The 16,121-nt window shown below is 40.8% G+C and overlaps 1 protein-coding gene across 1 annotated transcript in view; it reads right to left on the minus strand.

The window, feature by feature from the left end:
* Window positions 1-650: 650 nt before the first annotated feature.
* Window positions 651-16,121, minus strand: part of slc4a10b (solute carrier family 4 member 10b) — a 32,873-nt gene continuing 17,402 nt past the window's right edge. Inside the window, exons 16-33 of the mRNA XM_061842251.1 lie at window positions 14,395-14,552; window positions 14,228-14,315; window positions 12,138-12,284; window positions 11,031-11,131; window positions 10,760-10,934; window positions 9,583-9,716; window positions 9,230-9,475; window positions 8,987-9,092; window positions 8,529-8,690; window positions 7,525-7,638; window positions 6,525-6,686; window positions 5,072-5,323; window positions 3,654-3,722; window positions 3,300-3,473; window positions 2,042-2,161; window positions 1,901-1,965; window positions 1,450-1,554; window positions 651-1,172 (exon numbers count right to left, since the gene is read on the minus strand). Coding sequence (XP_061698235.1) covers window positions 1,479-1,554; window positions 1,901-1,965; window positions 2,042-2,161; window positions 3,300-3,473; window positions 3,654-3,722; window positions 5,072-5,323; window positions 6,525-6,686; window positions 7,525-7,638; window positions 8,529-8,690; window positions 8,987-9,092; window positions 9,230-9,475; window positions 9,583-9,716; window positions 10,760-10,934; window positions 11,031-11,131; window positions 12,138-12,284; window positions 14,228-14,315; window positions 14,395-14,552 — 2,349 coding nt within the window. The 3' untranslated portion in view covers window positions 651-1,172; window positions 1,450-1,478. The remainder of the gene's footprint in view (window positions 1,173-1,449; window positions 1,555-1,900; window positions 1,966-2,041; window positions 2,162-3,299; window positions 3,474-3,653; window positions 3,723-5,071; window positions 5,324-6,524; window positions 6,687-7,524; window positions 7,639-8,528; window positions 8,691-8,986; window positions 9,093-9,229; window positions 9,476-9,582; window positions 9,717-10,759; window positions 10,935-11,030; window positions 11,132-12,137; window positions 12,285-14,227; window positions 14,316-14,394; window positions 14,553-16,121) is intronic.

Raw genomic sequence — 16,121 nt, forward strand, 5'->3', positions numbered from 1 at the left:
GTCTATGTTACTAGTGCACTATTTGGCAACTGAATGCTACTACTACTACTACTAGTGACACTAAAAAAATCTATTTGTAGTGGTTTACTAGTAGTACTAGTAATGTGCAACAATCACGGTTCATTTAACGTAACATGTAGCTGTCAAGCTACTATGCCAAAGTTGTTCTCATGTGTAGGATTGTCATGCAGTAATCTGGGGACAAACATGACTGATTAGTAGGTCACTAGTGTTGTACCTGTGCGCTGAATTGAATAACTTGTGAGTACAAGTACGTGGACCTTAAGCTGGATGTCAGGGATATCGGATAAATGCTCAAAAGGCTTTGATAGTTGTGAGATTCAAAACAGAAATGTGTCAGATGCTTTGTTAGTCCTCCAACGGAGTCGCAGCCCAAATTCAGATGACCTTGACCATGACCTTTATGTGGACAAGCACTACCAAAAGTGGATGCAGGCAGGCTACCTGTCAACATTTCAAATTGGAAAATTTTAAAAGCACACGTGGTGGTCCACAAAGACCAACAGCCGTGCTCTGAAAAATATTCAGAATAAAATAACCCAAAAAATTGATCGAGTCATGTTTCAGGTGCATTAATTTATGATCAATGATTGAAATTTTACATATCTGACACACAAGAATGACTGCATATTAACAGTGAACTATTACCATATTATTTACAGTTTATTGATTAAATATTAGATGTTTTTAGCAAATATATAAATTATACCACACAAAATATAGAACCATCTACTTTAGGGTATGAGAAGTATGACAAGTTACAATATGGTCTGCACATACAGTAACCGTTGCCATCACTTTCATCATGCATTATGGCTTTTGTCCCTTTTTATAAATATCTGAGGACACCTAAGAAAAACAGATATAGGCAAACAACCAAACTATAATACAAAATAAATGCAAAGGTCAGTTTGACCTCAACACAGCTTGAACATGAGACAATGAGAGTTCCTCACATGGTTTCTTATGATGATTCACTTACACAGATTACAAGAGGATTTGAAGGGCTACTGATAGAAAAAAATTAAATGAATAAATTAAAAAAAAACAAACATAAAAAAAAAAACACCAAGACAGCTCAGAGACAAGCACGTTCCGCTGTCCTGTCCTGTTCTGTCCTGTGCCCTCACAGATCCTCATTTTGTGTTCACCTGACAGCAGAAATGAGAAATAAGACATTGAATTTTCATATTAATTGTTTTGTTCACCAGTCACTATGGTTACTGGTTTCCCAGAGCTACTTGCTACTCGGCATTTGAGCCAGGCACAATGGTATAGCTTAGTTTGTGTAAAAAAAAAAATAATAATAATCAAAATACAATCGTCAACAGTGGCTCAACAGTAAGTTAGCTATTTGTCACTGCAAGTTGAACCACAATATCTACAGTACATTCCAGTTTCAGTATACTGTTAATCTGTTGATCTTACCGTAACATGTTAACCCTTTTGCAAATGTCCTAGCTTGTGGCGTTCCAACTGTTTCCAAAAGAACCTTTGGACATCTCATCTGTGATGTTGATGACGGGTAATCCTCTGCGAAATATAAGGGATGAACCAACATACACTCGGGAGAAAAATAAATAGACCACTTTCAGTGTTTTGTTCTTTTTTAATGCCTGGTACAAGTAAAGATTCATATTTTTTCACAAGTACAATGATGACAACAAAAATATCTCATAAGAGTTTAATTTAAGAGTTAATGCCTAGCCCGTTTCATTTTTTTCCTCAATAGTGATATATCTTTAATGGTATCAGGCATTAAAATGAACAAGAAATTGAAGAACCAAGGTTGGTCTAATGATTGGCTCCATGACTGCATATAAATGTAAGGAAATAATAAACCGGTGATATGGAAATGCAATGTGGAAATTGTGCTCACATGCATCCCTCCTTTGGCACTTGCACTACGCCTTCATCCTCTGCCAGGATGCTCTGTTCTTCCTCCTGAAAATTGATAAAAACTTAATTGACAAGTGAAACAATTAGCAACCACACAGGCAAATCAGGCAAATGCAGCAACCTCCTCAGCATCCTCCAGCTTCTTCTTCTTGCTCTCTGGCATGAGGTCATCCAACCAGCTCAGCTCTCTCTTGGAGAAGATGCAGTCCATCAGTTTCCTGATGAACACCAGAGCCAACACCTGAGGAGAAATGAAAGTAAAGGAAAAAAAAAAAAATCTATATTATACTGTACCCCCGACCCAAAAAAATCCATTCAGTAATTATAAATAAATAGAATGTGTACAACACCGTTTTTGCTTCAATTTAATGAACATTGTGCTGCTCCTTTTTATGTGTGCACGTTGACCACGTGGAAGGAGTGGAATACTGACATAGGGACATAAATGAGACGGACAGTTCACGCTCCTCGGTAAGTCATAGTATTAGACTTTCTTCTCAGAGGATAAAGAATATGTCTGTGGATATTATAATAATATGTCTCTACGTGTGTTGCTCCATCATTTGTGTTCAAACATCCATTGCTTAAAAAGGTTTTAACACCACAACAGCGATGCTATTCATTAGGCCATCTATGGCATTTCCCATTTTGTGTTAGATTTATGCTAGCTGACTTGTTTTAAACACCCAATATGTAATTCCTGTTAATTTGTGTTGTAGTTTGACAGTCAACTTAAACTGGGATAGGCTCAGAGCCACGGCACGGTGGATCAGCTGGTAAAGCGTTGGCCTCACAGTTCTGAGGTCCCGCGTTCAATCCCAGACCCGCCTGTGTGGAGTTCGCATGTTCTCCCCATGCCTGTGTGGGTTTCCTCTGGGAACTCCTGTTTCCACTCACATTCCAAAAACATGCAACATTAATTGGACATTCTAAAATTCCCCCTAGGTGTGATTGTGAGTGCGGCTGTTTGTCTCCATGTGACCTGCGATTGGCTGGCAACCAGTTCAGGGTGTACCCCACCTCCTGCCTGTTGACAGCTGGGATAGGCTCCAGCACTCCCTGCGACCCTCGTGAGGATAAGTGGCAAAAAAAATGGATGGATGGATTTCTTTGAAAAACTTTTCCCTATGTGCCAACCTGCAACTTGTCGCGAAGTATGTTGAGTTGAGATCATACAGTGTTTTGTATCTCGTGTTTGTGTTTTGAAGTCAAATCAAAGCAAGCAGTGTAATGACATTTCGTTAGCGTGTTATCTAAAATCCCAGTACAAATATGGCTTTAATAAGCGAGGCCTTTTTTTCATAGTATGCCCTGTCTGACACTTAAAGGCCACCATTCTTCAGTCAGAATAATCAGATTATGCTTTGTCATGTACGCACCATCATGGGGAAGACAATGGCGGCCTTGGAGGTCTTGATGATCCACAGAAGAATCAAACAGCTGAGCTGGATGAAAGTGAACAAATGTACCTTCCTCAGGGGTACGTGACGCAGGTAGATGAAATCTGGCTGGTGCTTGGCTGGCATGCCCAACAGTGTGAGACGGTCAAAGAACTGGAGAGGACAAAACTGTTTCAGTATATTCAATGATGGCAGGTAGTCCAGTGGCCAATGGATGTCTAATTAGCAGTTTAAATGGAAAGATCGAGGTAAGTATGCAACAAAATATAGAAATAGCAAAGTCAATTTGGAGTTATATATATATGAATTTCTGGGTAAAATTTGGGGATATACCTGTATTCCTCGGAGAGAAGATGCTCCCATATAGAGAAATACACCATACAGCACTGGCATGGGAATGAACTGAAGGACAACAAACAAATATTTTATGGACATTAACAACGTGCATTTGCGCAATTTGACGCAATCCAAGACAATAGTTCCACAGCAATAAGTATAATTATGCGAGAAGCAGCACTAAATGGGTCATTGCACCCCCCACCCTATCTAGATATTCCTGATCCATGGCCTCATCTACAATACAGAGTCACCTTCAAGAATGATGTGCTGTGATGTCAGTTAAAAAAAATGTCCAGTCTAGTCTGACCCAAAAAAAAAAAAAAAAAAAACACATACTAGCTAGCTAGCTCTCTAGTAGATAGATAGATAGATAGATAGATAGATAGTCAGTTGTGCTGTCTTTGTCACGTCCCATCGGAACGGGGGTAGGACCCAAATGCAGGACTCGGACGATGCAAGGTAGTTCAGGGAGAAATGTTTATTGTATGCCGGGGTCGGGGATCGAGCAGGCAGTCCGGTGCAGCAACGGTAGTTGGGACGTCGGGCGAAGAGAGCAGGTGAGCGGGCAGGCAGGAGTTGGTACAGAGAGGAACAATCAAAGCAGGCAGAAGTATCGAAGGAGTCAGGCTTACAAGGTTGGTCAGAGAACAGGCGAAGGTCGGTACACACAGGTTGACGATCAGGGATACCGGAGCACTCAAACAGGACATGAAGCTCAACGAACTGGCGGGGACCAATCGTCATCGGGGTGATATAAATACACAGACTAATCAGCCCGCATGAGACGCAGGTGTGCACCTCCCAATCAGCGCACCCGCGCAGGCACCGGCACAGCTCGTGTTGGAGCGGCAGGATCACGACAGTTTTGTCAAAACGAGCATTGTGCTTTTGTACTTATCTTAATTTCAGTCTGGTTATTTTTTTTTTGTTTGTTTGTTTGTTTTACTTGAAGGGTATATTTGCAATTTTCAAAAAAAAGAGAAAAAAGCAGTCATCTTAATTTGTTAAAACAGTCAATATGGCTTGACAGAAGAACATGATAAATATGATCTGTGGAAAAAAAAAAACGCTCTCTCTGGCCCAGTTTTGTGCCACTGCACAAGAAAAACAACCAATTAGGGACAGAAGGTGTGACTTTAATTAGAATTTTTGTTTTTTGCAAGGCCGCTCGGGTGCCCCTAAGCGACTAATGATTAACACGCCTTCCTTCTCTGATCGGTTGCTTATCTTCTGGCGCGATGAATTCTTGCATCTCAAAAAGGTGTCAATAGATGGAGTCAGAAATTGCTGATTTTTTTGTACATGGATCATATTAATCATAATACAAATAACATAACTGCAAAAGGTCTACTTTTTTCATGACTAAATTCTTAGTAGGAACAAAATGTAGAGCCAGGGATTGAATATGTGACCTTGAGCACAGATGTCATGAAGACGGAGCAGCCCATGAGCACGAAAATCATGAGCCCGGTGAAACGTTGCTCCCTGATGCCCAGGAACTTGGGCTGCTCGCCGGGCGCCGAGCACTGCGACTCCAACTTCAGGCTGTTGACGTGCGTGATGGAGAGGACGGTGGCTGCCACGAACCACGGCAAGCCCATCAGGGAGCACACGCCGAGCATCACGCCCACCATGAACAGATCCAAGTGGTATCCGCAGCCTTTCTACAGGGGTGGAGGTTGAGGGGGTCAATCACCACAGAAATTTTTTTTGCTTGCTGATTTATTCTTGGTGGGTCACAATCAGCAAAATGTCCAATTTAGTACAATCTAATGTGGGACCTGTGAAAAGATTGTAACTGTATGATGATATTTTCCAGAGTAAAATCCCAATAATCAATTAATCAGCCGAATAATTGAAAAAAAAAAACACATATGTAATGTCTAAAACAACTTATTTTTGGTTCCCTTAAACCCTACAACACTACATGGTAGAACAATAAAGATATGCATTAAATGCCAGAATTGTTTTATAATAGTAGTTCCTTTAGTATTTGCTTAACTTTGCGACAAAAGACAAAAAGCAGCTTATTTTGTTTGAATGTCATTATATTTATCTTTTTTGTAATGTATTGATGTGTGAAAAAGAAAACGGTCAAAAATCGGCACAAAAATCGACCACTTTTTGACGATTTGAAAAGGGCTACAATTTAGCTAATATTGCCCTCATCTTCATCGTACACTTTTTACACTTTTTCTTACTTACCTTGACTAACTTTGATCGCAATGGGCAAAAAAAGAAATGCTCAAATGTGGTCCGACATTGAGTATGTGTGTAGTTTGCTTTATTTTGTGTTGACGTGAGCATGAAAAATGCGTTAATATGACTGATAGAAATCTTTTTATTTGTTTATATAGATGATGAAAAATATGCTAAACCACACTCTATTAACCCTAAGAGTAATATGGAATGAAGTCTGGGCTTCTTTCTGGGGATTGTTTGTTTGTTTGTTTATTTGTTGTCGTGTTGGTTTGTAGTTTGTGCTCTGAAAAAAATGAGTGACATAATGTATATATTTTAATCTTTAATTTCATTTTACTCCACAATTTCTCAATAATGTACCCTGAATCATAATCTGAATCATGTTTCTTTCTAGTGGTATGTACAAATCACACGAATAATGTGGATCACTCAAATACTTTTACAAAACCAAACATCTTCAATTTTTGGGGGACTTGAATGAAATTTGTTGGATTTTTTTTAATTATTATTTCTGATTCCGAATTAAAGATAATGATTTTAATCTAGGGTTTTCTAGGTTAACACAAATGAAGCAATTTTGTTGAAAAAATATCTTTGGTGTTGTTTCATTGCAAAACCAGACCCCTAGCCCATAAATAATTGAGTCCAAAACCTGAGCGGTACCTTAAGCTTGTGCTCCTTCCTGTTGATGATGACAGCTGTAATCTGCTGGTCCATGAAGATGAGGATAGTGCACAGCAGAGCTGGAAACAGCGTGATGACGACGGTCCACCAGGGGTTGGGCCCCAGTGGGTTGATGAACCAGCCTCGATCATCTCTGGTTGGCTGGAATTGTGAGCATTGGTTGAACATGAGCTTGATTGACTTGTCCGCTATTATTAGCTGTTCATGTTCTGCTGATATCCATAATGTCAAGTCGTCAGTCTAAATCTTGACAGAAAGTCTTCATAAAACACATTAAAATGGAGTCCTAAAAAATTGGCCATCAATTGGTAGTCTTATAAGATTGATAATTGTAATTATCTATATTTTTCCTATCCATCCATCCATTTTCTTAGCCACTTATCCACACAAGGGTCGTGGGGAGTGCTGGAGCCTATCCCAGCTGTCGACGGACAGGAGGCGGAGTACACCCTGGACTGGTTGCCAGCCAATTGCAGGGCACATGGAGACAGACAACAGTCGCACTCACAATCACACCTGTGGCCAATTTAGAGTGTCCAATTAATGTTGAATGTTTTTGGGACGTGGGAGGAAACCGGAGTGCCCGGAGAAAACCCATGCAGGCACGGGGACAACATACAAACTCCACACAGACGGGGCCGGGGTCGAACTTGGGTCCTCAGAACTGTGAGGCCAACGCTTTCCAGCTGATCCAACCTGCGTGGGTTTTCTCCGGGCACTCTGGTTTCCACTCACATCCCAAAAACATGCAACATTAATTGGACACTCTAAATTGCCCCAAGGTGTGATGGTGAGTGCAAATGGGTGGGTATATGTTCCCTGCTATTGGCTGGCAACCAGTTCAGGGTGTACCCTGCCTCCTGCCCGTTGACACCTAGGATAGGCTCCAGCCCTCCTGCGACCCTTGTGAGGATAAGCGGCTAAGAAAATGGATGGATGGAAAATGGATGAATGGTATCTATTAGCCTCACTGACTCACCTTAAAAACACTTGGAACCTTCAGTTTTGGAGAGGGGACCCCTAGGGAGTAGTCAACCAGGACCATGGTGAAGATGGTGATGAAAACAGCAAAATCACTAATGCTGGATCTCACCTGATGGAAGAAAATTATTTGATATTGATGTATTTATACAACAAGATGAAAACTCAATGTGTGTTAATATTGTATGTTTTAAACGTGCCTCAGTACATTTATCAAACCACAGAGCTGGGTTAGGTGATTACAGAAGTAAAAAATGTTAGCTCACAAGCTCATCTTTGGGAAAAAAAATATTTGAAAAGGGAAAAAGCTCAAATGAAAAGAAGAAATTGAAATAGAATTGCCAATAATATGTCCCAGTCTATAGGAAATATCAAATCATCCCGACTCCTTCTGGTGTGCATGATTTGGCCACCTGGAGGCAGTATAATACAGACATGCAGACACCAAAAGAGGTCGTGTAGTCCAGTAAACATCTAATATTTGTCATTTTCTCAAAGGATTAAGAGCATGTGAATGTAACTGCCGTCTACATGTGTTGCCGCACCATTGTGTTCAAGTATGCAATTTGCCAATGGCATTTCTATTATGTTTTAGCATTAAGGTAGCAGCAGACATACATAATTATTAATGAATAAAACAATGAATTAAATTATTACTAATTATAAAATACAACACATACATATGAAACAATTAATTAAATGATTATTCATTATAAAATCCATACAGAAATAATAATGCTCAAATGCTGTTGCTGTAAACTGAGTTGAGATTGCTGTCAAAATATAATGCTGTTTTTATTTGTTTAATATGCCATAGTATTTATAAAATATTGAATACAGTAATTAACAAAACCGCTTTGTAGCACAAATTAAAAGGTTGGTGACCACTGGTTTAATCTTTAATGTTGTAGTACTAGCACGAATCCACTAGGATGCAACATTGCTTCACCCCATAAAGCAGTAAAGTATTCATGCTCTGACCATGGATTATGTGTAATGTACCTTTGTGGGGAAGTAACTGCTGAACTTGAACTCCTTGAGGAACGAGGACATGAAGACGGTGGAGAAGAAGAGAATGACGCACCAGAAGAGAACGTCTGGGACGTAAGGTCCGTTTGGACCGCAGGCGCTGCCCACAAACTCGCCCCGCTTTTCAAAGCAGTCCTGGAAAAAAAGATAAGAAGATCAAATGCGAGTTTATGATTACCAATGAATCAGATATAAGTTTTCACGTTGGCTTTATGAGCATCCATGTCCGCGGGAAACAGTGAGTAAGAAAAGATGCAATTTGGCGGTGATTTGCAGTCAATAATCCAATATAATCCTGCCCACATGCCCTTAATCTCCTCTGTTCTCAATCTGGATGAGCATGCCACTTTAAGGTGAAAAAAATACAACTGTGAATTTTGTATTTTCTGCATGTTTTTTACCCCCAGAAATTGGGGGGGGGGGGATTGTACCTTGACCTCCAACGCCTCCCAGTATATCTCAGATGGAGTGATGTTATTGAATTCCCAATATTTTAGGGTGCCATTGGTGGGGTCAGAAGGCTCAACGCATGAACATCTGGGAACGCACATAAACATCTGGGTGTGAAAATAATCCCGCATCTGTGCCTGATTTACAGGTCTTCCAAGAAGTGTACAGTAATTACACTTTTCTCATGTTCTTTTGCTATTATGTGAGAGTGACTGTCCACCTACGAGTATAAACTGAGTTTGTTCAGGTTGTTGTTCTTGTTAAAGGGATAGTAGTCTCCCAAGTAGACCAGTTTCTCCAAGGCCTCGTAAATGAAGATGATGCATATGAGCGACGCGAAGGCTTCCTCCGTAAATCGAGTGATGTAACACACCAGGGAACTGGCGTCTGTAGCCACCAGCACGATGCACAGGAAAGCCGTCCACAGACCGATGCAGGTTCTCAGGGACAGATAGGACAGGTCGTACTCCCTGCCGGGACGCGGAGCCAAAATCACATTGCGTCGTTAGAGTTTCCATTTTAACGGATATTCGGTGAGATGATTAGTGAGTTCATTTGCACTAAAATCAATACATACTTGCAGAATTTGAACAGTATCTTTTCAAATACAAGCACTGGGCCCGTGCTGCCCAGAATGGTGAGCGGCTGCCCGGCAAACAAGGAATAGGCTATTCCCGTCAACGAGGCCCCGAACAGGGACTCAATTGCACTCTGGAGAATACAAAAGGACAGTGCAAATAAACCAGCCACTGTAATTACAAAACAATATACAGTGTTCCCTATGATGCAATTTAGGGATGCCCAGTGATCAATAAAATTGCTTCAACAAGCAGCACATAGTCTTGTAAATGTCTTCGGTTATTTAATAGCATAAGATTACCAGTCCATATATTCAAATAGACACTCACCCACCCTTACATCCATCCATCCGTCCATCATGTTATCGTTCATCAACTCACTGTCCATGTGTCCCTCGATACAGCCACCCCTCCATCCATCCACAAAAACACCCACCGATCCCTCCATCCATCCCTCTCCCCACCCACTTATCCAGGTACCACAGATCCTCCCATCCATCATTGTACAGCTTTTGTTGATCCATTTGTCCATCCACATGCTTCCAATCCATCTAAGCATTTATCCATCCATCTGTCCATTCACTCATCCAGCCAACCATATATATACACATCCATCCACCATCTGCCTATCCACCCATCTGTCTATCCATCTGCTCCTCTATCCTTCTACCCATCCATACGACCAATCTACCACCCACTACCCATTCATCCAGTGGACTTGGAGCTATAAGTGTGGTACACCTTGGATTGGTCACTAGTAAATCACAGGGCCCAATGGACAAACAACACTCATGCATGACTATGGACATTTTACAGTCGAATGAACCTAATGTTCAGGTAGTTTTTGGCAGAAAAACCAACAGAAGCACGAGGAGAGCATGCAAACTCCATATGGGAAGATTAGAGAATTGAAACCAGAACCTTTGCTTGGGAGGAAGAATCACTAGCCACATGGTCCACGGTGCACCACATAGTGCTACCCTATTTGTTAACTGCGTTGATAACGTGCTGGTATGGAAACAGACTTCAGAACATTTAGTCAGATTCTCCCAACAATCAATTGAATAACTGATTGATAATTGTCCTCATAGTCCTTTAAAAACATTTAGTCCAATGGCCATCTCGAGTGCAGTGTCTCATTGTCAAACATGAAGATGAAAATAGCGAGAACTTTACTATGCGTCCTTCGGTCGCCTCGCCCAGAAGTCCTCCAAAGGTGATGACAGGGGACATGCAGGCACAATAGAGGAACAGGAAAGAGGCCACGCACTGCAAACTGAATGCATCAGTGTAGTCAGATAGGTAGTGGGGGGCTTTTCGCTTGATGTCGAGAATGAGACCACCAAACCATCTGGGAATATAAAACAATGTATTGTTGTGGAGACAATTCCAGAAGGAAAAAGGAGATCTGAAATCCAACAACGTGAGCTTTCTTGAACTGACTTACTTCCCCGTGCGTTGCAGTTCAGGACCTCCATGACCTTCATGCTCCTCTTCATTGACCTCAGCTAAGTCATTTGGTAGATTGGCATTTTTCTTCCTCTTCTCCTGTTCAACAAACACATGAGCGGGGTTTAAAATAAAGTAAGAAGAAATTTGTTTTCACCCAACCATTATTCAATGTTGTCTAAGTAAATATTGACAACTGGAAATCTTTTGAGAAATAAAGTGCTTGACCTTGTTCCTTGTGCAACATCTCTTGGCTATCATGTGAAATCATTCTTTACAAGTTTCCACTGGCAAATGCAGGTACTATGAGGTACTAACACTGGTATTTGCTCATCCGGGAATTCAAGTATATCAAGATACCTTACTGCTCATGTAAAACAGTTCTGGTTTGAAATGGCTTCAAATTACTTTTGGATGGGATGGAAATTCCTCTTTGAAGAGGGCCATCTCGACTATTCTTCCTACCAATTTGATATTTTGATACCAGCTATATCCTAACATCTTGGAACATCTTCCTTTAAAACCAGGAACGTTGTCCTGACAACGAACAATAATTCAGAGAATGTAAAGATTGGTGGAAACCTGTGACATTTAGCTTATTTAAAGGGAAATTGCGATGGTTTGGATCAACAATGTATCCAATAGGTCACGTAATATGTACTGAATCTTGACAATGTAATGTTAATCCTCTCTTATTTAATGGTGTTTTGAGAAGATTTTTATCGACAATTACGAATTTTGGCAAGTCACATGACCTACGTGCGCGGATGTGACGTATGAGGAGCCGCACTAAAGGCTCAATTACATGGGACACCATTACGCCCAGCGCCGATTTTTCGAATTTATCTTCATCTGATGAAGAAATAGCAGTATCGGTTGATCGGGAAGACGGAGGAATACTTCCATACAGATTTCAAACTGTGGCTGTAAATAATGTTGAATATTCAGATGGTTCTTTGGATGGGAATGACGCGGAGTCTGACGAGCGAGCGCTAGCATTAGCTCAGCGGAGCTTGCCGGAATTTCCCTTTAAAAGAAAGCGCATTGTGCCTGTTTCCATTACCACAATACCATCCTACAATAAGAAAAAAAACATCATACTTACTTGAGAAGGTACATTTTTAGGTGGTTCTATTCTAATGGATGGATCCCACTCTCCTGGAGGCAAGACTGTCACTTGATCAAGGAATTCATCAATCCCAGCAATCAGATCGTTTCGGTCCTTAGCTTTATATGCTACGTCATGGAAAACCTAAAAATAAATGTCAAGTGGATGGGGCTAATTAATGTCATCTGATTGCCGTACACTTCTGCTGTAATTTTATGTTTCATTTTTTTCAGGGTGTTTTTATTTCACACTGCTGTCCAGACTTTTTCGGACAACTCGAGGTAGCACAGAAATGGAGGAAAAAAAATTCTTCTTGACTTATTGCGGTAATCTCCGCTCCTGCTGTCTTTAATCACTTTATCTTTTGCCACACCGGCAAAGTGACAATGCTTCAGTTATGCACGGATCGCGCTTCCGCACACATTACGCTTCACTTAAAGCAAGGATGTCAAACTGATTTTTGTTGCAGCCCACATTGTCGCCACGTTTACCCTCGGAGGGCCGCTATGACTATGAAACCAGAAAGATCTTTAATCACCTCATCATATCCATCCATCCATCCATTTACTTTGCCGCTTATCCTCACGAGGGTCGCAGGAGTGCTGGAGCCTATCCCAGCTGTTAACGGGCAGGAGGCAGGGTACACCCTGGAATGGTTGCCAGCCAATTGCAGAGGACATAGAGACAAACACCCGCACTCACAATCACACATAGGGGCGATTTAGAGTGTCCAATTAATGTTGCATGTTTTTGGGATGTGGGAGGAAACCGGAGTGCCCGGAGAAAACCCACGCAGGGACTGGGAGAACATGCAAACTCCACACAGGCGGGGCTGGGATTGAACCCGGAGACCTCAGAACTGTGAGGCCAACACTTTCCAGCTGACCCACTGTTCCACCTTCTTTACTTTTTAAAAAAAAAAACAAAAAAAAACCCAAGACTTTCAAATGGATGCCTACGCTCTATCTTTTTGCCACCTTTAGTGACAGTACGTGACAAACTGTGACAACTACGTTCTACATGAAAGCCTGAAAAAGGAGGGAGTGACAAAAAGTGAACCGTAATTCTGTGGTACCTTGACTTATGAGTTCGTCACATACCGAGCTCTTGCTTTGTGTCGTGAGCCAAAAGGTGAGGCACGAGCGAGTGTTAGATACAGTACAACAATAATAAAAGTACTGTAATCCCCCCCCTCCTCATGTTGGAAAGGACAGCCACGGTCGCTGATGCACGTTTAGCCTTTTCATGAACAGGACAAGTGGTCAAAAATTAGAACACTTGCAAGGAGCTGCTTTAGGCCACAACTCACGGTCAGACACTCACATGCAATCGATCTAATTACTCCTCTTAACATCACTCACTACACCACACTCCTTAAAGGTACACATGCAACACACAAATACTACAGTTCCTACAGTACAGTATTTACACACCATCAAATGAATTTAGATTATCTTTTATTGTGTTTCAATACAATGTGGTGTTATTTTTTCTTGATTAAAACTGGACCTGGAATAGATGATTGACATTTTAATTCATTTCAATTGGGCCAAACGGATTTGATATACGAGTGAAAAAAGTTCTGAGCTTGATCAAGGAATGAACTAAACCCATAAGAAAATGTACCACTGTGTCGCAGAATAGCGGTGAGATGGTACCCCACAAGTACCTCCGAGTCATGAAGATGGCTGCCACGGACTCTCTTCTTTCTTATCACAGCACGAATTGTTAAGTAGACAGGACATCTATTATGTCATCATATGTGATCCTTTATTGACCTTCACCTCAGTGCTCTTAACAAAAGAATAATAAATACCTTTTTTTTTGGGAAAGAATTAAAGACTTTGGAATATGTCAAAGCCATTTTGTCCTCTCGGATGATGGACAACAGCCTAAATCCTGGACAGAATGGGATGACTAATCCCCAAAAGCTTGTCATAAAAGCTCTGAGCTGTGCGTCATGCTGAGAAATGTTCTCTCACATTCGGAGCTCGTTGAGTTCTGCTCAATTGTGAATTCATGCAAATATGGCATGCGGTTGGTCGGTGTCCAGACCCAGAGACATGGTTTCAAAGAACTGCCCTTACCTCGTCTGTCATGAGCGTCGCTATGGACCGTCCGATCTCGTGGTACTGAGGGCCTCTTCCAGCAGGTCCCAAGAGAATAAACAGAAACCTAATGTCAAACACAAAAACATCACATTATAGCTTGGATGGAGCTCAGCTGAAGTCCAGGTGGGTGTTAACATCCTAACCTCGTGGCGATGGGGACCTCAGCCAGACCACTGAGAAGAGCGGCGGGTGAAAGACGCACAAAGGCAACCACGGGCTTGTTGAGAAAGTCCAACTCTCCTACTAAAACGTTGCACGCCTCAGCGCCCGGCGGGATTTTTTTCATAAAATGAAGTCCCGTCTGAAAGACGACGTGCAATACAATCATTAAGAACAGGCGTGTCCAAAATATTTCAAAACAAAGGTTGCACACAGAAAAATCAAAGGATACAAGTGCCGCTTCAACATTCTTCACCTTTAATTTATTACTTTGAACTTGAACTCCCCCATAACCTATTTTTATGTGTGCTATATGTCATACATATTAACTTTGAATCAGGGCATTAGGAATCAAAATGTTGTTGCTATTTTGTTACACAGAATGACACTAAAATCCAAAAGACATAACATCCTAGAAGATAAATAACATATCATACCAAAACTGTGTTCCACAAATGAAAAGTTAATTTAGCACAAAGAACTATTTGGACCATTCTCTACGTTCTCTCGTGACACATTTCCGAAAATCTCCAAAACATAAAAGTTGCTTTCAAGATGGCACAATTATGATGTGAATGTGATTTGCTTAAAAATTAATCAAATAAATAAATGCATCTGCCATTTATTTTTCAGTGCCTTGGAAATAAATGATGCAACAAATGTGGGCAGAGCGAAGGTGTTGATTTTTCAGCGAGAATTATGTGGCAGTAACAAGCAGAAACTCTAGTGTTGCTAGTTTCTTTATCACACTCTCAAAGCAGCAGAACAATCCAGAATGTTTTCAAGTGCATTGTTGATAATGATTATTATGCAAGGCGGTTCAAATTGAGGTGAATGATTACGACATATACACGTGGATACATTGCATGTACACACATGCACATTATGACCGAGACCAAAATGGCTCAGACATGTACTGTACCATACTGTACATTATGTGGAAAAGGATTTATCAGGGATTTGTTTTATTTTTTATCTTTGTCATTTCTGTGTCTGGTTCTCCTGTGCATTATTTTCAGTGAGCGTTTGTTTGGCTGTACTGTAATCCTATTCCATATACTACCACGGCCAAGCCATAAAAACAGGGTTACGATAATAAATGTGGCATGTAAATATTCCATAAACTCATAACAGATAAAGGATGTGCATAATTGTGTTGATCCTAGAAATGTGCGGTTGTAGAGAAACGCAGATGGTTTATCACTTTGTTGTTGCTGGGATATTACAATTCATGAGTCACCCCATCACTATAATATGCATTTTCGAGCATTGTTTTTTTTTACAGTAAATAGGCAAGTCTGAATTTAGAGTAGTGCGCCTTCAGTGTAGTACTACGTTAAGGCACAACATGCTGGGAAACACTGAGGTCAACGTAACGTAAATACTGTAAAAAAAAAAAAAAAAAAAAAAAAGGAAGTGGTTAAGAAAGTTGCCAACTAACTCCGTAAATGTTGCACTTCCCACACAACAGAACGAGTGTGTGCTTGTGAGTATGTGTATGCTCTGTTTGTATGTGTTGCTGCACTATGTGTGTTTTGAAGTAGTTGTGTTTGAAGGTTTTTAATTACTGGCAGATAAATGCTAATTTCTCTGAGCCCCTCTATCGAACTTTGCATTATAAGTTAGCAATAAGCTAGCTGACCTTTGTTAGGCAAATTTATATGGTTTGCTTGAACATTTTGATGTTTAACTGTACAGTGGTTATTTCTCT

Source organism: Syngnathoides biaculeatus, chromosome 14 (genome assembly GCF_019802595.1).
Source record: "Syngnathoides biaculeatus isolate LvHL_M chromosome 14, ASM1980259v1, whole genome shotgun sequence".
Lineage (NCBI taxonomy): Eukaryota > Metazoa > Chordata > Actinopteri > Syngnathiformes > Syngnathidae > Syngnathoides > Syngnathoides biaculeatus.